We start from the raw sequence: 25,731 nt of genomic DNA, 5'->3' as shown, positions 1-25,731 counted from the left end.
ATGTCCCCCACCACTATAGTGGGGGACATATTGTTTTTGCCCTGTCTGTTGGTTGGTTGGTTGGTCTGTTGGTTGGTTTGCGCCAACTTTAACATTTGCAATAACTTTTGCAATATTGAAGATAGCAACTTGATATTTGGCATGCATGTGTATCTCATGGAGCTGCACATTTTGAGTGGTGAAAGGTCAAGGTCAAGGTCATCCTTCAAGGTCAAAGGTCAAATATATGGGTAAAAAAATAATTCTAAGTCAAAGCGGCGCAGAAGGGGACATAGTGTTTCTGACAAACACATTTCTTGTTCGTATTATATTTATTTTTGACTATTTCGAATAGTATTGTGTTGTAAATAAATACGTAGAATGAAATTTAAAAAAAAGAGTGATAAAATCTTTTTATTACCCCAAAGTCAAAATTTAATTGATATAACAATGATAAGGGAGTATGTTGACTGCATAAAGCAATTCTATAAAGATATCATCTATTTGCCTTAACCCGCAAAATTCTGTATACTATACATTTATTAAAAACTTGGTCATTATAGGTTGATACAATTACATAGATTTACCAAAAGCAGTTCTTTAAATGTCCTGGAATTATTCTCTACTTCTTTGATCATCTCACTGGCCGCTTCATAGTTGTTCACGTATTCACTGTATATGGAGCGAGTCATGTCATTGGAGAACTGAAAACAATGCACATAACAAGGTCACATATTGACTTATACAGCATTAGAAGGTCACATATTCACTGATACATGATTACAATGTCACATATTCACTGATACAACATTACAAGGTCACATATTGACTGATACAGCATAACAAGGTCCCATATTCACTGATACAGCATTACAAGGTCACATATTGACTGATACAGCATAACAAGGTCCCATATTCACTGATACAGCATGACAAGGTCACATATTCACTGATACTGGATTACAAGGTCACATATTTACTGATACAGGATTACAAGGTCACATATTCACTGATACAGCATACAAGGTCGCATATTCACTGATACATTATTACAAGGTCACATATTCTCTGATACAGCATTACAATGTCACATATTCCCTGATACAGCATGAAAAGGTTGCATATTCACTGATACAGGATTACAATGTCACATATTGACTGATACAGCATAACAAGGTCGCATATTCACTGATACAGCATTACAATGTCCCATATTCACTGATACAGCATGACAAGGTCACATATTCACTAATACAGCATTACAAGGTCCCATATTCACTAATACAGCATGACAAGGTCCCATATTCACTGATACAGCATGACAAGGTCCCATATTCACTAATACAGCATTACAAGGTCCCATATTGACTGATACAGCATGACAAGGTCCCATATTCACTAATACAGCATTACAAGGTCGCATATTCACTGATACAGCATGACAAGGTCACATATTCACTGATACAGCATAACAAGGTCACATTTTGACTGATACAGCATAACAAGGTTCCATATTCACTAATACAGCATTACAAGGTCCCATATTCACTGATACAGCATTACAACGTCACATATTCACTGATACAGCATTACAAGGTCGCATATTCACTGATACAGCATAACAAGGTTGCATATTCACTGATACAGCATGACAAGGTCACACATTGACTGATACAGCATTACAAGGTCCCATATTCACTGATACAGCATGACAAGGTCACATATTCACTGATACAGCATAACAAGGTTGCATATTCACTGATACAGCATGACAAGGTCACATATTCACTGATACAGCATGACAAGGTCACATATTCACTGATACAGCATGACAAGGTTGAATATTCACTGGATTTGGAGCAAGTCATATCATGTGAGAAGTGCAAACCATACATCAGTGACCAGTCATGTTTAAGAATGCATCTGCCAATGAAAATTGTCATGATTATTTTTGCAAAAGCAAACACAAAACACTATCCTTAAGAATAATTGCAAGGACCCATTATAATTCCAATTTTTTTGCTAAAGACTTCCTAAAAGAAAAATTGTATCGGCAAGAAGTGTTATAAAATATGTTTAAACAAAATGTATAAAACCCTTATGATTTACAGGTAGAGACCCCAATTTAAATCATTTTCTTCAAGAATGTGATGCTGCATGTTTTTTTGTGAAATGGTTACTTAATGCAACTCAATAAAAAGTTATTGTGTTTCACTAATTTCTCTTCATATAATATTTCAGGATTTTCATTATTCCTTTATATTAAATATGGGTCTGCGCAAGAAAATGGAAATATTAGTAATATATGAGTCTTGTTCTCGGAAAACTAGGCTTACTGCATGTGCGTAAAGTGTCGTCCAAGAATTGCCTGTTCAGTCTGCACTGGCCAATCAGCAAACACTTTCTGCCATAACTTGATTTTTGTTAAAAAGGGACCGCAATTAAACTAAAAATTCAAAAAAAGTTTAATGTATCACCCCTGTTTAGCCTATATGAACTTAATAAGCTAATATCTGACAACACTTTACGCACATGTATTAAACCCCATTTTTTGGCAGAGCGAGGCCAAATAGTAATGAAATGTTCTCAGGAAATGCATTACCATGCTGAATATTGAGCCAATGGACTCATTCTGGTTCCAGGTCTGCATCTTCTCAGTAAGGGCTATTTGGAACATGATGTGAAGGTTGTAGATGTCCTCCACCTTGCTGAAGGTGACCTTGACCTCGGGCTTCCTAACCTGGCTCAGTATCTCATCCTTGTAGTCCTGGAATTGTTAAACTCTTAATTATTACGCTTAAGAATTTAAGTCAATATTTAAAAAGATGGTTTGAGTTCATCAGTGTAATCCTAACACTAACAAATTTTACAAGATACTAAGCATGCCCTTGACCTCTTGCTTCTTGACCTTGTATAGAATCCCATCTCATTACTTTTAAAATTAGGTAAATTATTTCAATATATGCACGTTTTACAGCTGTTGTTTAATATTTTGTCATATACAAATGCGACCTTGAAATAAGGATTTTATACCCACGCTTTTTGAAAAGCGTGGGAATATTGTAGTTATCCCCACGCTTTTTGAAAAAAAGGTGGGGATATTGTGGTTATCTCCGCCGTCCGTCCGTCCGTCCGTCCGTCTGTCTGTCCGTCCGTCCTGGCCACTATCTCCTCCTACACTAAAAGCACTAGAACCTTGAAACTTACACACATGGTAGCTATGAGCATATGTGCGACCCTGCACTATTTGGAATTTTGATCTGACCCCTGGGTCAAAAGTTATAGCAGTTGGGGTGGGGCCGCGTCAGAAATTATCACTCATTTTTTTAGGTTATTTTACATTTACTTCTTTATTTCTACACCGATTCACTTCAAATTGATACTGGACCTCTCTTATGACAATACGGTCAATCTCAACCATGCATGGCCCCATTCCCAACCCTGGGGCGCCCCGCCCACATAGGCCACACCCACCAAAAATTTCCATTTACTATAATTTTTTCATTTCTACACGGATTCACTTCAAATTGATACTGAACTTTTGTTATGACATTAGGGTCAATCTCAACTATGCATGGCCCCAATCCCAACCCTGGGGCGCCCGCCCACATAGGCCACACCCACCAAAAAATTCCATTTACTATAATTTTTTCATTTCTACACGGATTCACTTCAAATTGATACTGAACTTCTCTTATGACATTAGGGTCAATCTCAACTATGCATGGCCTCATAACCAACCCTGGGGCCCCGCCCACATAGACCACACCCACCCAAAATTGCCTTTACTATAATTTCTTCATTTCTACACCGATTCACTTCAAATTGATATTGAACTTCTCTTATGACAATACAGTCAATCTCAACTATGCATGGCCCCATTACCAACCCTGGGGCGCCCCGCCCACATAGACCACACCCACCCAAAATTGCCTTTTACTATAATTTCTTCATTTCTACACCGATTCACTTCAAATTGATACTGAACCTCTCTTATGACAATACGGTCAATCTCAACTATGCATGGCCCCATTACCAACCCTGGGGCCCCGCCCACATAGACCACACCCACCCAAAATTGCCTTTTACTATAACTTCTTCTTTTCTACACCAATTCACTTCTAATTGATGATGAACTTCTCTTATGACAATACGGTCAATCTCAGCTATGCATGGCCCCATTACCAACCCTGGGGCACACCTAGGTCAAACATTCGGCGTGGGGATACGCGTCGGCCTCTGCCGCGCCATTTCTAGTTATCTCTGCCGTCTGTCTGTCTGTCTGTCCGTCCTGGCCACTATCTCCTCCTACACTATATGCACTAGAACCTTGAAACTTACACACATGGTAGCTATGAGCATATGTGCGACCCTGCACTATTTGGAATTTTGATCTGACCACTGGGTCAAAAGTTATGGGTGTTGGGGTGGGGCCAGGTCAGAGATTTTCACTCATTTTTTTATTTTATGTACTTTAACATTGGCCATAACTTTTGCAATATTGAAGATAGCAACTTGATATCTGGCATACATGTGTATCTCATGGATCTGCACATTAAGAGTGGTGAAAGGTAAAAGTCATCCTTCAAGGTCAAAGGTCAAAAAAACAAATCCAAGGGAAGTAATAAGCTTTAAAGGGAGGTAATGAATAAACCTGCCAAATTATATATAAAAAAAAAAAAATCAAAGCGGCGCAGTAGGGGCATTGTGTTTATGACAAACACATCTCTTGTTTTATGTTATTTTACATTAACTTCTTCATTTCTACGCCGATTTACTTCCAATTGATACTGAACATCTCTTATGACAATACGGTCAATCTCAACTATACATGGCCCCATTACCAATCCTGGGGCGCCCCCTGGGTCAAACATGTGGCATGGGGATACGCGTCGGCCTCTGCCGCGCCATTTCTAGTTAATGTTGTGATGATATTTTTTCCTTTGTAGAAATTAACTTTTGAATTGGATTGCAGTTTTATAATCAAACAAATCTCAGTTGTGAGCTTTAATTTGTATACTCCCGCTAAATATTCTTCAACTACTCTATTTTTTTAAAGATGAGATCAAATTAAATATGAATATTTTTTTAACTGCAAAAATAATGTCAAAGCTCATACACAAACAAACATGTAACTGTAAAATTATTATCACATGTGGGGCATTAATTTTCATTGTTCTTATGGGTCTACTGATCTGCAAATTTAAAACAAATACATTCAAAAATGACTAATATGACAAACTCAAATTCATATCTTTTTTTGCCATTATCAGAAATTTGCAAATTAACGTTTCTACAAAAGTCATTTATTGTAAACTATCAAATATTATACAGACAAACATAAATTATTGGACCGAACATTCCAAGAATAAACATATGAGGCACTGAAGCAGGGTTAAAAAATACTGGCTGGGTAAAGGTAAAGTGCTGGCCTAGAGATATTACAATCACAATTTACTTCTATTTCTGATTCAAGCTGGGAAGATGTCGTTTACTGGCTAAATAATGTGCACATAGTGTTGGCAAACCAGCTAACCCAGGAAAACACTAAATAATTTACCACTTTACTACTTAGATGCCTATTTAACTCTTTACCACTTAGATACGTATTTTACTCTTTACCACTTAGATACGTATTTAACCCTTTACCACTTAGATACGTATTTAACCCTTTACAGGGCTTAACACTAAGGCATGTCCAAACGACATTCACTGCCTGTACCTAGGTCCGGGCTAGCCAATGTCCCAGTAACATGCCCGACCGGTCGTGTGTATTTTGGGCGGGATTATGTGTTCTATATCAATAAACTGCATTTAAAACAAGCTTTTGAAAGATGCAAAAATCTTAATACAGTATGATCAGATGACAATTAAGTCCCAGAGTGAAGTCGGAGACTACAAACAGATCGTAACTCAATAGATTTGGAACCCCCTGATTGCAATCAAAAAGTGGCCGATAATTCAGAAAATCCCCGGTGGTTTTCCTGCGAGTTACTTGCAAGCTGTCCTGGTTTTATGCTGTTTGCACATAGCCATTTTCACTTAGCTTCTGAGTTGGATAAGGTTAGCAGACTGAAGTGACACAGCTGTAAATATTGTTGAATACGATGACAACTTCAATACTTACAAATTGTGCGTACAAACTCTACATACATTAGTAAGGCGTTGTACAAACTCTACTTACATTAGTAAGGCGTTGTACAAACTCTACTTACATTAGTAAGGCGTTCCAGAGAGTTCACGTAGCTGAGTTCACTTTCAATCAGGTTCTGTAAGACACCCCTCAGTTTGACCTGAAACATGCAATATGAATACATGAAGAGTTGCTTGCACCAATCCTCAGCTGAAACATGCAATATGAATACATGAAGAGTTGCTTGCACCAATCCTCACCTGAAACATGCAATATGAATACATGAAGAGTTGCTTGCACCAATCCTCAGCTGAAACATGCAATATGAATACATGAAGAGTTGCTTGCACCAATCCTCACCTGAAACATGCAATATGAATACATGAAGAGTTGATGGCACCAATCCTCAGCTGAAACATGCAATATGAATACATGAAGAGTTGCTTGCACCAATCCTCACCTGAAACATGCAATATGAATACATGAAGAGTTGCTTGCACCAATCCTCAGCTGAAACATGCAATATGAATACATGAAGAGTTGCTTGCACCAATCCTCAGTTCATCTACTTTGTATCTGAAAAAAATAATGTTCAAGAAATTTGAAGAAAATAATAAAGTTTAGTTAAGTACACTATTGCTTTTAAGTGCTACTGTACTAAACTTTTTTTTTACTAAAAAAACAAATATACATTTATTTGAGCAAAAAGAAATACTCATAAAGAGTCAACAATAAATATTTGTTTCTCTTAAAGGGGCCTTTTCACAGATTTTGGCATTTTTTAACTTATTCATTAAATGCTTTATATTGATAAATGTAAACATTGGATCGTAAAAGCTCCAGTAAAAAATCAAGAAAAAAATTAAAAAAAGGAAAAGAACATTGCCCGGAGCAGGTTTCGAACCAGTGACCCCTGGAGTCCTGCTAGAGTCCTGAAGTAAAAACGCTTTAGCCTACTGAGCTATTCCGCCAAGTACACATACTTGACGTATTTTATACCTTATATAAGCAATTTTCGTAGTTTCACAAAATTTAACGACAAAAACAGAACTCTCCAAATTATTCAATCGTTTCGCGTTGCAACGCTTTATAATTTTTAGGTTTTAAAATCGTCAAAGGATGCAATTAATGGCTATATTAGACCATGGTAAATGTTCAGTATTACTGTTTCCTCACAAATATCATAACTAAAACGAAAATTTGCGAATCTGAAACAACTTTTTTCAATTTTGTCAATTTACCAAAGCGTGAAAAGATCCCTTGAAATATCATACATATGAAATATTTAAAAGAGATTGTTACAGGTGACAAGTTGTACCAAATTAACAGCACACACCCTCCCATTGCTGCATATCATAATATGTAGCAATTTGTAACAAGTTATTACAATCATGTTATAGAAATCCTATGTTGAAAAGGAGAAATAACAATTTCAATTATTTTCTACTGTCGCTTGCAAAAATATTGCACCTGTGCAACTTCTTACAATAAGGCATAAAAAGTAACTGTTCTTTGTTTCAACTAAACTGTCTAACATTCATGTTTTGAGCCACCCTAAACTTGTGTTAGGTATTCCAGGTTGAGAATTCTTGGCTACATTCAACTAAATAACGCATATGTTTGCGATCTCTTTCCTTTATTTTATAACATGAATTAAATTAACTTTTAACACACTCAAATTACCTCAAAATGTGAAATAGAAATTGATAAATTTTCTGCATGTAATTGCATATTACTATTAAATTGGTAATCATATTAACAGCTAAACAAAAACAAAAGGTTCAAGCTCTGTGAAAAGGGGGTTTAATGCATGTGCATAAAGTGTTGTCCTATATTAGCCTGTGCAGTCCTCACAGGCTTATAAGGGACAACACTTTCCATGCTCATGATATTTTTTGTTCAAAGAAAGTCTCTTCTTAGCAAAAATTAAGTTAAGGCGGAAGTGTTGTCCCTGATAAGCCTATGCGGACTGCACAGGCTAATCTGAGACGACAGGTTATGCACATGCATTAAACCCGCTTTTCACAGAGCACAGTTCAAAGGTAAACACACCTATCCAGCCTACTTTCTTTGCGATGTTACTGGAAACAAATGACTCTTTTACATATGGGACAATGAATGAATGAATGTTGCATGATAAACAAGTTGCACGCCAGAGTTATCTAACTTTGCCTGCCCAGTCCCTTCATGATAGTTAGTAAGTGTACCAAGTTTGAATGCAATAGCTTTGATACTTTATGAGAAAAGTCGACCTAAACACAAAACTTAACTGGACGCTGACGCAGACGCCAAGGTGATGACAATAGCTCATAATTAAAAAAAAAAAAAAAAAATTTAAGTGTAGGAGCTTCTCTACTGTCCAGAAAACCCCTAACCCTAACCATTACCCTTAATACAAACCCTTCTCAAAATAAAATGCACTTTTTAACAAAATACGCTTTAAAAAGTGTATTTTTTCTGCATTTTTACCAAAAAGTGTATTTTTTCTGCACTTTTTTCATAATTAAGTGAACTAAAGTGCATTTTTTCTGTATTTTCATTATCTTTAAGTGTATTTTACTGTACTTTTAGTGTATCTTCTGTAGACAAAGTGCATCTTTTTATGCAATAAGTGCATTTTTTTTAATGAAGTGCATTTTTTGTGCATATTGGTGTATCTTCTGATTTGCAAAAAAAATATTCTTTCTGTACAAGTGTAGTTTTAGTGCATCTTCATAAAAAAGAGCAACACTATAGCAACTAACTGAAGTTAAAGGACAGAGATATAGTGTTTAATAGGAGGATTGTACTGAATTCTTTTTTATCTTCACATAATGTTTATGGTCTTATTGTTGCAATTTGTCTGCTCATAAAATATGTGAATCAGTAGAGCAGCTTTTAAAGGGAAAAGTACAACTAAATCAGGCTGTGGGTAACTAATTAAAAATAATGAAAGTGTCAAAAATATTATGTGGGGTGCCAGAATCAATTATATCTCCACAACATAAAAAATAAGTATTTGAACTTTCTTACACTGATGTTTAACCCCAATTCAATTAATGTCTACCACATTGACTATTAACAGACATTTTAAAAGACAATTTAAATAATTTTTATAATATTATTATTATTTGCTAACACCATTCAGTAAGTTATATTGAAATATTAACAATTAAATATAATGTGCTAAGTGTGCTGTGTATTATTCAATATTATTATTATTCAATAAATATCAGATAAAATCAGGATCAGATAAGAGATCCATTAGCATCATAAACACTAATCCCTATCAGTGCTCCATCTAGCCCAAACAAAGGGGTGTTTATAGACTTTTGATTGGTTATGGCACCATCTATTTTAAAACAAACCACTTTTGATTGGTTGGAGCTCAGCAAGTTATTTGGAGCACAGAAAGTTGTTTTTTGTAAACAATGTGTATATCAACAATAAGTTTGTTGCAAAGAAAATTCAAAGTGGGTGGTTAAAGTGATATGGTCTCATAGTTCAACAACTGCCGTTTTTTTGGAATACTGAAGAACAGCTGTAACAGGTTTGTATTTTCATTTCTGCATCTCTTTTTAATTTAATTAATTATGATCATTATCATATTTATGTATTGTCACTGGGAAATGTAAATGGATAAGTAAATGTAATGCAATTTTAAGGAAAAAAACACCATTTGAATTATTATGGCTGTATTTTATGGTTATTGTCATCTTAAAATTTATTTATACCTATTTCTTGTCATTAATTCTTTCCCCCATATTTAATAAGAACTTTTATATTTTATATTTGAAGGTTAAACCCCAAGGTGAAATTTACATTGATCGGAAGATCCATTGGACAGAATGTGCATCATCGCCTGCCAAAAAAGGGAGCAAAAGGGGGACTACCTGATGTATGGACATTTAGACCAGGTTTTACCCTGCACGAGCAGGCCAACTTGAGGGGAACAGGAGTGGGAAACCACGCCCTGTAGCTTGTCCTTGACCAAGAAAAGATGGATTTGTTGAAAGGTAAAACTATATAATAAAGGTTATTGCATTTTAAAGACGTCACACTTCCGACCAGTTCACACAGCCAAAGGAGACCACATATATTAGTACATTTATAAACAGTATTTTCTACCAAACGTTATTTCTTTAAATTATTTAATTTATGAAAAGCGTTAAGTCACATATGATCACGAGATTAAAATTGCAAAAATAAACAAACAAAAACAACAAGCCAACAAACTTGTTTTGATTTAAATTTATGATATTTATAGCAACTGTTGAACAAGATTACCATAACAGCAATATTTAACACTTACATTATAAAATATCCTTCAGGACCCAGGGCCGTACCCAGGAAATTTTGACTGGGGGGGCCCAAACGGGAAGGGTGCGGGAGGGGTTGCCCCTCCCGAATAGATTTTTTTTATTAGGCATTGTTCAAGGTGAACTTTTGTGCATATAGAAACATTATGTTGTTTTATGAATTTATGGATATATAACAAGTAAATCAGCATCTTTCTGGAGTCTAAAGCTTTAACCATTACGGGCCGTCCATCTCATGTCAATCTCCAGGTAAGGGGAGGGTGGGTAAGAAAGTGTGACAGTTTGTGACATGGGGGAGGGGGTCAGGCCATGTGTGATGTCACACATTTATTTTAAAAAATGTCTAATTTATTTTTTATTTCTTTAGTAGCATTTAAAATAATTTTCAAAACTTTGTGAAACATTTGAATTAGTTTTATGTCGAAATAAGACGAATTGCGTATCTCCTGATTCTGTTGTTCAAATGTTTAATAAGCAACTTGGCTGGGCCGGCTTATTCAATAGGCACAACCTCCACACATATTTCAATGACGAAATAATTTATTGGACTGTTCCATTTTTAGTAAGTAAAGGTTTGAAAGACAATCTAAATTATAATTTCGTTTTTATTAAAGGTTAACACGTGGATAAATATTCATACTGCCCATCGTAACAACCCTACAGTTATAAAAGCCTGTAATGTGAAAGTTCTTTTACCGGTAAGTGACATTTTAATACGGTTTAAAAGTGAATTGTGTTTTAGATTAAATTTGAATAAAGTATTAATAAAAAAAATGTTCGAAAGTGTGAGTTTGTGACGTACTTTAGGGGGGGGGGTCCAAGATTTTGTAACAGATTGTGACATGCGGAGGGGGGAGGGGTAAAAATGGTCAAAAAGGCATGACATGCTTTATTGACGGCCCCTTGGTGTGAAATTCACACGCATGTTTAAAGCTTTAGATTTCAGAAATGTATAGCACTTTATGAAGAAGTAAAAGCAACTTTTGAAACTAAAAAACCTTTATTATGAAATGTAACATAAATTATGACTGTAGAGGAGGTTTGATTTCAAAGACAAAATACTACTATGGTTATGTGTCAGTAACTGACATATAACCTACTAGTATTTTCTCTTTGAAATCAAACCTCCTCTATATAAAGTTTCAAAGGAAATTCATTATAAAATGTTTATCATCTACACACAGTTTTCACAGAAATGTTTAATAAGCTATGACTCTAGAGGAGGTTTGAATTTAAAAGAGAAAACACTATTATCGTTCAGACCTACGACCTTCTGTATCAGTTCCATCCATTCGCTGTTTCTCTTTCTTTGTCCAATCAAAAGACGTGTAACACCCACCATCAAAAGATGAAGCATTGAGCACAATGGGTAATTGACAGATCGGGGATGTGTGTACAAGGTGATAAGAAAACATAGCCTAGGGTCTTATCTCCACTGGCAAGTAAATTAGCGCTAATCCCCTTGTGTATCAGGGGCAATAAAACACATCTGCGCATTTGTATTGCAGGGAAGTGTACTGTGGGCCCTTTCATGTGAGAAAATTTGCAGTAGGCCCGTTATTAAAAAATCATTACTCGACAGCCAGCTGGGGGGGGGGGGGCCCGGGCCCCTGGGCCCAGTGCCTGGGTACGGGCCTGAGTCCTTATATCAAATGAGATCATGCACGAGATGCGCCTCACAGACCATGACAGTAGTATTCAGACCTGATCAGCTGGTGAACTGCTCTATAAAGGGTGGTTTATGAATGCATTCTTTGTAAGGAACAGTGTATAACAACAAATATAGTGACAGGGGCTAAGCTGCTAAATATTGTCAGCATGTATGCAGTGATTTTCCTAGGAAATTCAAAACAACCTGTATATACTGGCTCTCAGAAGGGCATATTTTAGCGCAATAATGAACAAAAAAGGAAGATCTTAAAAATAAGGTATAGATTTATATAAATTTCATGAATACCGTTCATTTATCATATATTAGGATCCAGAATATGATTGAATTGAATGTGCTGCTTTTGTCCATATTAAAAAGGGATTTGGAATTAATGTAATATATATAAATATCTAGTAAATGATAGGGAAAACATTTCAGCTTAAGGAGGGGAAAACTTTAATATTTTTGAAGCGGAAACCACCTGTATTTGGCTGTTAATCAGTAACCGGTAATCAGAGGGGAGAAAAATCACTGGTATGAGCTTGATATTTAAAGTTGTTAATTCCAGATAGGCAATAGCCCGTTTGAATCCTCTCTTATGTAGATATGTAACATTTGTTTTTGTTTTTTAAGGTTTAACATTCTAATAAAGTGTGTACTTATCTATTGAATTGTACTTTTTGTTTTTTATGTATGTGTTTACACAAACCTTTCATTTAAAGAATGAATGCTGGCTTCAAAATGCTGGGATTTTTTAAAAATTTGGTAAATTTTTAAGCATACTAATTTGAAGTGATGAAAAGTACACTTGAGCGAATAATGCGCTTAAAAAATTCACTTCCAACACTTCATAAAGTGTATCATTTGTATGACTGAAAATGCACTCAAGTGTATTAATGCGCTTAAAAATTCACTTTTAATACTGTAAGGTGTATTATTTGTATGACTGGGAATGCACTCAAGTGTATTAATGCGCTTAAAAAAATTCACTTTCAATTTTGTAAGGTGTATTATTTGTATCAGTGGAAATGCACTCAAGTGTATTAATGCGCTTACAAAAATTCACTTTGAAAACTCAATGAAGTGTTTTATTTGTATGTCTGGAAATGCACTCAAGTGTATTAATGCGCTTAAAAAATTCACTTTGAATACTCCATGAAGTGTATTATTTGTATGAGTGTATTAATGCGCATTAAAAAATTTACTTTGACCATGAAGTGTATTATTTGTATGTCTTAAAATACACTCAAGTGTATAAATGCGCTTAAAAATAAACTTAAGCGCACTTTTATCATAATAAACGCACTTTAGTGTATTATTTCGTGGAAAAAATACACTTATATGTATAAACACACTAGTAAAAAGTGTTTTTTTTTAACAGAATAAAATGCACTTGTTTAGCAAAAAATACGGTGCCAATAACATGCGCATTTAATGCGCATTAAATGTGCATTAAATGCGCATTAAAAGCGCATTTCGTGCACTTTTTCGAGAAGGGAAGTCCACGGAATGAAACTAACTGTCAGTCCTTTGAGTAACAACACCTAACAGTGATTTTGTGTGTTGAAATTTTGGCCAAACTTGGGCCATATTCCCGATATATTTTTCCAAAATGACTGCCTAAAATTGCCCATTTTGTAGTAAATAAACTGCAACCTTTAATGTTTTTCAGCTCTTTGAACCTTAGAAAATATCATACTGAAAACATGTCTATCCTAAATTTTAAAGAACAAGCAAAAAAAACACAACACCAACTTCCCAATTTTAAACAAACCAACATGAATTTTCCAAATTTAAAAAGCCCAAGCCAGATTCCCAAAATGGTGAAACACTGACTGACCTTCTCTGGGGTCAAGTTTTCTTGGGTCTCGGGCAGCATGGGTATCTCTCTTGAGCGGCGGGGCTCCACCCGCTGTAGCAGGGTCCGGCCCGGGGCAATGGGGTCATCAAATGTTTCCTTCTTCTTGTTTATTGGAAGTAGTGCGGTCGCCAGGTCCTTGATCTAGTATTGTTGAATTATAATTATTTTTATTAAAATTTATTATTATTTACTACTAAATATTTATTATAAAACTATTATTGTCAAAACGGATGACATTTACAGTAAGTTTGTTGCGGTATCCGTTTGACCTTCTTCTTAGAAAAATGCCCATAATGTAGTTTGCATGCCAAATGTAGATGGTCCCAACTATGCAGCATTACATGATCAAATTATAATTGCAAAATATGAATAATGCAAAACAAGGTGATGTGTTACCTGATAATCATTATTATAATTATAATTATAGTTTTCTTATTTTTAGTTTTTTGCTGGTTTTGTAAGGTTTGCTCTAGAAAATTGTCAACAAACAGCCTTGCAGGCAGTCCTTTAATAGCACCTATGAAACATACATTTTAAAGGGACTGTCAACCACGAATGACCAAAAAAGAAAAGTTCTAAAATACCGTATTTTTTTACAATTGTTAGTTTATATTGATTAAAATCTCACGACTGGTAAATTACATTACTTGAAAAAAGTTCATATTTTCAGTATTTTCGGTAATAAAATTTCTCGATGTAAAATCGAAAGTACATTGCAAAAATAGGTGACATAACGATTTACACACTATAAATAACGCAAGTAGATTGATCATTTTATATATAAAATATATACAATTCACTACGCATGCACAATTTGCATTCCTGGTTTTACCACGTGTAGATTATGATCAATCTACTGGCGTTATTTATAGGTAACTGGTAGTTACCTGGTAGACATACCCAGTAAAATTTATTACCAAATATACTGAAAATATGAAAACTTAACAACTTTTTTCAAGTAATGTAATATACCAATCGTGATATTTTAATCAATATAAACTAATAATTGTAAAAAAACACAGTATTTAACAACTTTTCTTTTCTTCATCGTCTTGGTTGACAGTCCCTTTAAAATAATTATTATGCATTTGACAGTAATATTTCTTGATTTTGTGGGTGTATCAATCCAGGAATTAAAGGAAAACACTGCTGCAAAGTCCTTTTTTATCTAAAATCAGAAATCATCTAATTTACCATACATGTCAGTTAAGGGCATGCTTTGCTTTTATAGTCTGATTACTCACTATGATTCAATCAACTTTGACATTTATCCCATGATCACTGGGATTTGAGTCCTCCGTTAACATATGGCGCCGAAAGCAGCCACGGTACATTGACTTATTTCCCTCATAGGTACCCACTTATACACCTGGGTAGAGAGGAGCAAGCATGGGATTAATTTTTTGCTCAGAAAAAATCCAGTGCCCCCAGCTGGATTTGAACCAGGGACCTTCCGATCCCTAGACCAGCATCCTACCACTAGACCAATGACTGTCCCCACTTAAAAAGTCATTACATATACAAAAACAAATAATAAATTTTATCCAACAAGAATAAAACACTTTATAGAACATTTCAGCAAATTTTGTTACCTGATGATTTTTTTTAGGTTCTGCTGGCAACGGTTTGTTGGGGTCAAACTCTACGCTGCCCTCATCATGTTCTGGCTCATCAAACGAGTCGAAAGTCGAGTCAGAGAAATCACTGATGTTGGAGTCAGAGTCATAAGAATGTGGAAGTGCAAACGGAGTAACATCCCCTAGTTGCTCTTCTGTGACTGCAGGAATAGCTGTGGAAGAAAATGCAAATGAGGCTTGCTCATAGAAAACAGTGTTAAATGCATTTGAATGAATTGTTCTTCCAACCTGGCCTGTGTCATCCTGCACAGGCTAATCAAGTACCACACTTGCCCTTTTATTGTATTTTTTTTAAAGGAAGTCTTGTGAAAATCTAGTTTTTGCAGAAAGTGTCATCCTTGATTAGCCTGTGCGGACTGCACAGGCTTATCTGGGAGGACACTTTACACACATGTATTAAATCCTGTTTTCACACAGCAAGGCAAACATTCCCAAAGTAAATATTGTAAGCATTTGAAATCTAAACGTTTTAAGTATTTAATTGCTGTAATTACATTTTATAAATATTGTGAGTTACTTAAATTCTACATTCTCTGGAATATAGCTTATTCAGCAAACTCATTTGCAATCTATTTTTTACAGGCTGAGTTGTTTTATTGTGGCTGGAGATCAAGAAAAAGCTATGAGCCAGCATACATTATAAACTATGAGAACTTGAGCTTTATTAACTCTTTCAGTGCTGGAACTAAATTTTGAAGGCCTTTATAATTGCAAACAGAACGTGGTGGCTCTCAGGATCCAAACTGTTTGCTATTCTGATAGTATTCTTTGAAAAAAATCAAAGAAAATGCTAAGTTTACAAATTTAGCAGACGACATTTTAGCATACGACAAATTTCCCAGCATGCAAAGGGTTAAAACGAATCAAATAATGTCAACCAAAAATGGCGTAAAGAGAGGAAAAAAGTGGTCTATTTATCAACCTGCCTTAAGGCCTCCAACATTAGCAATTTACCATTTTACCACATCGCCATTTAACCCATTTATGCCTAGTGGACTCTCCCATCCTTTGAAACTGGATCAATTTTTTTCCAAAATTAGGGATGTCTAGTATATTTATTTCTATATTTAGAATATGTCTTACAGTAATTCCTTTCAGCAAACAGCGTACACCCAGATGAGACGCTGCATCATGCGGCGTCTCATTAGGGTCTACACTGTTTGCCAAGGCCTTTTTTCTAGACGCTAGGCATAAAATAATGGGTTAAGGCAAGAGTCATAATAAAGAAATCACTTCAGCTTTGCTCTGGAAAATCAGGGCTTAATGCTGTGTGTAATTTGTTGTCCAAGATTAGGAAGTGCAGTCTGTTTACCGTAAAACGTTGTGTATAAGGCGCACATTTTTACCCCCAAATTTAATTTTAAAAACTTGATGCACGTTATGCACAACTACAATCATGCCAAGACATTTTTTCCCTGTCAGTTATCCAGTTACGGTAACTCGCATCATTCTGTTCCCCGTTGTTTTAACCGTAACTATGTTAATAATTGTGTTATATTTACGATCTAACTATGTTAATAATTGTGTTATATTTACGATCTGAATATAGATGGACAAACGTTATAAAGTTAACATTAATATTTTCTACCTTTTTCAGGTATGTACGGCCACGACTTTTATATTTCTTGGTTTACAAAACCGCCGACCCTAATTTTTGGAAAATGGGAAAAAAATAAAATCGGAAAATCGTCTTTTTTTTTAATATTTTATTCCCGACCGCACTTCAAAATGAGCGAAATGAGAAAAAAAACGATCCGGTTTGAGTACGGTTGCGAATAAAATCAAGTAAGTACAATCAACGATTGGTTCACATATATTGCAGAGATCGGGATATTTTTCAATGTGACACATTATGTACCAGTCCTTTTATGGGCACTTCTCAAAATTTATTTCGGGTAAAAATTACAGACAATAAGAAAATCAGCGTCAGTCAAATGTCGACCCCATCAAAATTTATTTCCGTGTCTGTGACGCAACTATATTGTTTAACATGTTAATTATATTAAACAAACCCGATAGTATTTGATAATAAGTATAAATAATCCAATAAAACACTGCCATTATTTACGATATATGTGTTTAGGAATTTTGTAAACACGTCCGCCATAGTTTATAGGAACTGTACAGAAAGTTTGGAAATCGGAACAAATCGGTATATCTCGGAAAATCATTGATAAATGTATTTGTCGTTTCAATGCTTAGGGCCGAGTAATTTCGGCAAATCGGAACTCAACTTGTGTAAAACACTAGCTCAATTAACCGTTAAACTCCGCCTCCGTTCTCTGCAAAAGATTCGAAGGCGGAGCTATGCATGTGCTTTTATTAAATTGGAGGATTGCAATTGACCTTTCGACAGCGAGAGTGAAGCCACGCCCACCGATTTCAAGGGGGGTCACTCCGCCGAAGTCCGTCATAAAAATGGCTACGCGAATCGGCCGCATAAGTGAACCAAAAAGGCCTCATGGTATACCAGAAAGGCCATACAATAGTTTTTATTATCATTGAATAGTGGTGCTGAATATAATTATCATATCTATTAAATAGTCAAAACTTTTTTATTAGTCTACTTAAAAGCCGTTAAATTTATCATCAAAGTCGGCAAAATTATCGCCAATTATCGCATACAGTATGAATTGTTCGTTAGTCACAATATTTTTCCTTGAGTAATAGATGTTTCAGTTTTTTAATTAAAAGCCGTTAATTTTTGCAACCGATGGCAACATCGCAAATGTGGCACAGGTAAGTAAATTTATTTTAATAGAAGACGAAGAACGTTTTTATTGAAATCCGATATAACACATATCTACAATGCGTTTGGTCAAAATGACCCATGCGCATTGTTATAATCGTATAACAAAGTCAAAGTCGTCAAAAAAGTAACATACACAATATATTATTATATATTATTATTTCCTCGAAAACTATCTTCTGCAATGTTTAAAATATAAAAAGTTGAAAGAATTTTCATGTACAAAAAAACTCGCTAATCAGACCGGGTTTTCAAAGGGTCATTCACGGTTTGCGGCATCTGTTTTGATAACGGATTAGTAGAAAGCCCACATATGGTGTAAAATGACACTTATTGGCCCCTATTGATAATTACTTGCGCATTTGAAAATAGTTTCTTAACTAACATTAAATTTGGAAGACTTAAACCGACAGAAATCAAAAATGTTTTATTCTATGTGATATTATTAAAAATAATAACTGATTGTCTTTATTATTACGATTTCATTAGCATTAAAAAAATCTAGCAAAGTTTATAATGTCTTATTTATTTGCCGACTGCATTAGAATGTCAAATTTATTTAACGTTGGCCACCTTTGAAAAATGGTTTTAAATGTTCCTTTCTAATTTGTCTATATAGAGGATAAACAAGTACAAAGTTATACTCTTTTTTATAACGTGTCCGTTGCAAAACTTACATTTTCTATTTTCGCGTAGTATCTTATTATAACGACTGTGTTTTGCTTTCGGGCGATCGCTTAATATGTTGAGATTAAGCTGTTCGTGTGGACGACCACAAAGACGAATCCAACGTTTGAATTTTTCAAGATTAGTACCCGGTTGAGGGAACGGAAAAAACGTACTTCCATCTTTTAACCGTTCTGGATACCTTGTGTCTGAATAACAAGTGCCATAACAGCACCTTTCAACCATTTTCTTTGTTTAAAACACAGAATTACGTATAAGCTTATGTGCCGGACAACGGCGAGTTTGACGGACAAAATGGCGGATAGTAACGGGCCTAATCTATGCTGTAATCTGATTGGTTAATAAGCCTGTCAATCAATCGGCTGTCGAAAGGTCAATTGAGAAACAAACAAACGATTGGTTCGGCATGTTGATTGCTAGACAAAGGAAGCCATTTTTTTCGGCGCGAAATTTGTCGCTTTATTGCTTCCGACAGAAAGCGGCTTTCCTTTGATGACGTCAAACTGTCAATTCACACAGACTGCACATTTTCGGAAGACTTTAACTGACTCCTTGTTTACAATTCCAGTAAAAAAAACACTTGCTAACATTAAACTTTGGATTAAATTATCAAAATAAAGCAAAAGCGAAGTTGACAAATATGATTAAATTAATTCGCGTCAGTTCAAATAAGACGTTTTGCGTTGTAAATCAACGAGTTTTCATGACAACAACAACTTTGACAAACATTACCGCGACGACGCATGGATCGATCTACCTCGATTTTTTTTTTCATGTACGATCTCATAAGTCGAGTAAGAGCAAACACATACCGGGTAATTTGTGTATGAGTAGTTTATCTTATATAAGATTTATGCAACGGGCATCGCATTGCGTAATGGTGCGCATCCAATTATGGAAATGAAGCGCAGTTTTTCGTTTTAATGGGAGAAGAACGCATGTCATGTAATGGAGTGTTTAAAATTGCCTGATGTTACATAAGGTGCTGTTAGGACTCATTTCATTTGAAGATATAGATGTGTTTCATTGCATAATTTGATTTTTTGTCTCTGTGTTTAGGTTATAAAAGATATGTTGTCTTTGTTCTGATGTTATTAGCATTAACTTTTTTTTCTAATGTTTTTTTTTTTTTTTTTTTCGACCGCCCGATGGACCATTTTCAAAATAATTTTTGTAAACCAATAAAAAAAAAAGTCGTGGCCTACAGAGCATTGAAATCAAATAAATTTAAAGAAGAAAATGAAAAACAAGGAAGCAATTTTTATTTAAACTTTATTGTTTTTTCCCACAATATTATACCCTACTGTACAAGGGTTACACAATTTATTTGGGGGCACTTGTCGATTTACAATAGTGTGTCGGCAAGGTCTTCCCTGTTATATTCATTATTATTTTTCTTGCATTTCAAATGTGTTAATAAAATTGATGTTGTGTTTGTTTACACGTTTTCATACGTCTTGTCAAGATTGGGGTTGTGATCATCGAGCAATTTGCGTCACCTGTTAAGTTTTGTGTAGCTGGGCTATTATCAAAACATGCGAACCGGCAAACGGCTTCACACCTCCATTGTTTGTTTGTCGCCGGTAATGTCAGTAATGGTGTTCAGAAGTTTGAGTCGTTAAAGTCTCCTGTCAATTATAGACGCTCCAAAACAGGGCGTGAGATGGGAAATGTAAATAAAATGCGCCGTTGTGAATTAGTCATGCATGAATAACCCTGTGCCAATACCAATCAAAATGTCAGTGTCTTAGTTATACCAAGCACACTAATCGGTCCGTAATGTGTACTTATGGCACGCCTGAACCACAAAAAAGAGAAAAACTAAGTTTAAGTAACTTAAACTTAGTTTTTCACTACTTAAACTCAATTTAAGTAACTTAATTCGAATTAACGCTACTAAATGCATTAAGTAGTTAAGAAGAGTTATTTTCTATTTATGTGAGAAAAATGAATTAAGCAGAGAAAAACTTAGTTTAACTCGTTAAGTGCGCCCGAACAACAAAAATTGATTTTTATTACCGTTAAGTTACTTAAATTGCATTTAACGCTGCTTAAAATTAATTTAAGTGCTTTCGCATCGTTAATTGTATTTAATTATTACTTAAGTAATAAAATTTTTACTTAAGTTGAATTATTAATTATCGTTAAGTCAAAACTCGCGTCCGAAAATAAGCATATGAAACAAGCGTTTTGATTGGTTGTCAGGTTTGTTAATAAATTCATGCCCGAGGTCGGAAGAAAAAGATTGCCATGTGGTACGAGCAAAAAATACAGATATTATAAATTTGGATTAGAATCTTAAGTCAGCTAAAATTTGTTTTAGTCTGGAATAACATTCAAAACACCCTTTCATCATCAAATTTTGCTGACAGTCATTAACTATGCAATAAACATCAAAAACGATCCGCCCGTCTATATATTTCCGGGTCATATCGCATTTACCTGTAGTAATAACTTGTCTTGTATACGAGTAGTCATACCAGCTTGTATGTAGAAACTGGGACTATATTATATGTCCCAGGTAGAAATTAAAGATTATATCGTGTCACCGAATCCAACTTAATTATATATATGTTTCTGATTGGCTTAGGTCTTCCGGATCATTAACTGACCAATCAAAACAATTCGACTTTACAACTTAAGTAAAATTCCTTACTAAAGTTGAATTCGTGTAACTAAAAACATATTTTAAGTAGAAAAACCTATTTTAACGCAACTTAATTGAAAATAGTACAATTGATAGAGAAAATCCTTGTTAAGCTGAATTAATTCAACTTAAGTAAGAAAATTACCATTAAGCACCGTTAATGCATTTTCGGTGTTTTAATTAGCGTTAACGCCGCGGGAACCACAAAAACTACTTAAATTCATTTTAAGCAGCGTTAATTCGAATTAAGTAACTTAAATTGAATTTAAGTAGAGAAAAACCTAGTTTAAGTAACTTAAACTTAGTTTTTCTCATTTTTGTGGTTCAGGCGTGCCATATGTACTCCTCCACGATAAAATTGTGGACAGTTACTTCAGAGACTTATGATGAAAAGCTCGATGGTATCCTCATGGAAATTGTGCATTTCATGCATAATTCATTTAAATCAAAACATTTACGCGTAATACATCTTTTTTAAAACACACACACAAACAAGTTTCTTTATCGTTATCGTCTTTAAGATAAGTAATTATTGAAACAATAAAATAACACGTGAGGTCGGCAATGTAAATAAAATGATTTTCAGTGAGACTATGGTACAGAAATTTTCCCTCATTTTTTTTTCCCAATTTTTTTGCTTCAAAAAGTAGATGCGCGTTATACATAAACGCGCGTTATACACAACGCTTTACGGTATGTAATTTTTTGCTTAAAGGAAGTCTATTCTAAAGAAAAAAATAGTCTATGTATAAAGTGTCATCTCTAATTAGCCTGTGCAATCTGCACAGGATATTAAAATGGGACAACACACTTTAGTCAAGTTTTCCCACAACGTTACTAAAGAAATCATGGACTCACCTCCTTTGTGTGGATCATCAAATTGCCCATGGTGCGACATTGAACCATGGTTACCATTGCCCTTATCTGAAACACACGACCATGAGCATGACTGAATATGAAAGTTATATATATCATATAATATACTATATTTTACCAAAGGAGCGGGTTGAGGGGAAATGGAAGGGTGTAGATGATTTGTTGGCTTCATTTAGGTGATTAAATTACACAGCAAGATAAATTAAGTGATAAATTGGTGACTTAGGTACATACTAAGTTTACACTTTCATACAGTTAAGTCATTAAAAGGACTGATATATGTTTTAAAAGGAAAAAATCATAATATTGTACTGCATAAAACATCATAATTCATCTCATTATGCTGCATAAACCATCGTAAATCATCACATAATGGTGCATAATGCAATCCTTTCATGTCCTTCTGACATCTTATGCATATAGTTATTAATAAAATCACCTTGTCAGCACAGTTTGTGTTAATAATTTTATTAAAATTCATAATGATATTGTTAACCACAGTCACATGAATAAACCAAACTTAAAAAACAAGCACTTTGTTCAATTGATATCTCCCGCTTATTTCAAAATTTTGAAAAGATGGATGGAAGGAATGACAGATGGACGGAATGATGTATGGAAGGATGGACAACGCCAAATCTATATCCAGCCACCTTTTGTTGGTGGAGGTTTAAAACAACGAAGCAGTGTCATTCAAATCTTCTTAAATGTCACGTCACAGTTTTAAAGTAAACAGAGTTTCATTTTTGGTCTCTGACTTAACAGATTGATAACAAACAACACACATAAAGCAAATGCACAACAGTCACACATATGAACAATTATTCAATCATTGCCATACTTACAATATCATACCACAAAAGAACACTATTTAGACCATTGAAATGTAATTCATCCAGTACATTTAAGCACAGTTAAGTTTATCAAATTGGTTCTTACTTATTCTCCTGTGAAGACAAATAGAACTAAAATGTGAACTTTCATAGATTTTTTACGTTATAAATAGATCATTTCTTTGCTTTAGAGACCTCCACACAACTTAAACATTTGCATGCTGGGAAATTTGTCGTCTGCTAAAATGTCGTCTGCTGAATTTCTAAAAAAAGAATTTTCTGCGATATTTGTTCAAAGAATACTATCAGAATAGCAAACAGTTTGGATCCTGATGAGACGCCATGTTTTGTGACGTCTCATCTGGATCCAAACTGTTTGCAAAGGCCTTCAAAATATGGTTCCAGCACTGAAAGAGTTAACATCATCACATTTAAAACAGCAAAAAATATCAGAATAATTATTATAATTTTTTAAGCAAATAACTTCCAATGTTTCCAAAATCACAATGAACCTATAACATGAGGCACACTCTTCCAAGTGAAGAAAACACTTGTACCAGTTGCAGCGAAAGAAATAACACTTAAATATTATATTTCCTCTTTAATTATTAAAGCTTTTACCAGGGTTACAAATGATCTTTGAATGTATAACCAATCTCTGACAAACTCCCCATACCAAACCAAGTTTATGATTTATGATTTGTGATGCCCTGAGACATGCTTGATAAAAAATTAACTTGTAGTCCAACTTAAAAGTTGTGGGACACAAATATGGTAAGTCACATTTAGCTTTACCTCTTCAGATATGTGGCTGCATATAAAAACAATAAACACTATAGAGCCCGTTACCTTGTTCAAGAGTTACCCGTTTGTTAATAGTTAGGATACATATCTTTGATTAGCCATGATAAATCAAATACTGTCCAAAATCAAAGTTTTCAACAAATCTGCTAAATGTGCCTTCATATCAAAGAGTATGACAGTACAAAAACTGGCATTTTTGTCTCCAAACTCTTTTCAATGGTTTATATAACCACCAGTTACAATTTGAACAAGAAGAAAGTTTAAGTAAAAAAGGAATTTATATTGAAATATGTGTCTTGTTCTGTGAAAGCTGGTCATAATGCATGTGCGTAAAGTGTCGTCCCAGATTAGCCTGTGCAGTCCGAACAGGCTAATCAGGGACGACACTTTCCGCCTAAACTTGATTTTTTGGTAAGGAGGGACTTCGTTGAAACTAAAAATACCATTAAAGCGGAAAGTGCACAGGCTAATCTGGGAAGACACTTTACGCACATGAATTAAGCCCAGTTTTCTCAGAACAAGACACATGGTCCTTATTGCTCTGTGGAATGGAACTAACCCCGATTTGGATCATCATGCATTATGTAACCTATCCCTTGAAATGGTCACCCGATAGTCATTTCATATTCACTTTCTCAAGTCCTAAACTTGTGAATGTTAGTACTTAAAAAATGCTTCCCACTCCAAATAACCAAAAGCCAATGATTGCAATCAATAAACTTGATAAATGTACTTAGAATACACTTTTGAAGAATATTCAACTTCTTCAATGCAGCACACTCCAAACCAAACCTAATCCCTTAATTGTTCTAGCCAAGAAAACACTTGACCTCATCATATTTAAGTGCTTATGACTATGGTTTCACTCATTAAGGAAACAATGGTGGTACTATTTAAAAAAATTAATACAAGTCTTTTCCCATTAGTCAAAACAAATCAGCTTTCTGTTTCATGGGATAGACTTTAAATAAACTTTCCAATCATACTTTTATGCAAAACATTTGTGTTTGTTGTAGCCATAAAGTTGGATATAGATGCCATTTTTGTCTCTTCTCAAATTACTGAACAACAATTAAATGAATTACTGGAGTTCAAAAAGTTAACATGCTGATAAATATCTTAACACAAATATCTTATTCTAACACGGCACTTGACTTGTTTTCTATAGACAAAGAAGGAAATCAAGCGTGGGTTATTCTGCAATAACTTATGGGCGGAGCTTATACACTGAAAGCACGCGCTGAGCAAAACAAAACATGCCGATACATTTTCCACCAGCGTAATAATCCGGTATTTTATGAATGAAAGTCACGTGACAAACTACTACGCTATGAACAGAATGCGTAAAATTGACCCAATTTCCCACGGTGTTAGTCTGCTGCTTCGATACTAAAATGGCTGAAGTTCGAATCGGAGTTGTTTTCTTGTAGATTTAACACTCTTGTGTTAGTGAAAACATGTTAGTTTACGCAAGTTGCTGTTGTTCTTAGTAAACCAAACGTGAGAAATGAAATGGGTTTTTTCCATCCAGTTTGGCTGTTATTGAGGGCGGAGATCTGATCGACAGAACAGCCGA

The 25,731-nt window shown here is 34.8% G+C and overlaps 1 protein-coding gene across 1 annotated transcript in view; it reads right to left on the bottom strand.

Annotated features, from left to right (window-relative positions):
- LOC127831224 (uncharacterized) overlaps window positions 1-25,731 on the bottom strand; it is a 76,770-nt gene that overhangs the window by 32,378 nt on the left and 18,661 nt on the right. Inside the window, exons 3-8 of the mRNA XM_052356210.1 lie at window positions 22,501-22,566; window positions 15,515-15,711; window positions 13,902-14,063; window positions 6,195-6,272; window positions 2,582-2,746; window positions 567-683 (exon numbers count right to left, since the gene is read on the bottom strand). Coding sequence (XP_052212170.1) covers window positions 567-683; window positions 2,582-2,746; window positions 6,195-6,272; window positions 13,902-14,063; window positions 15,515-15,711; window positions 22,501-22,566 — 785 coding nt within the window. The remainder of the gene's footprint in view (window positions 1-566; window positions 684-2,581; window positions 2,747-6,194; window positions 6,273-13,901; window positions 14,064-15,514; window positions 15,712-22,500; window positions 22,567-25,731) is intronic.

The sequence above is a fragment of the Dreissena polymorpha genome, chromosome 5, assembly GCF_020536995.1.
Source record: "Dreissena polymorpha isolate Duluth1 chromosome 5, UMN_Dpol_1.0, whole genome shotgun sequence".
Classification (NCBI taxonomy): Eukaryota; Metazoa; Mollusca; class Bivalvia; order Myida; family Dreissenidae; genus Dreissena; species Dreissena polymorpha.
Note: the sequence above shows the minus strand (reverse complement) of the source record. Positions and strands in the feature narration are given on the sequence as shown.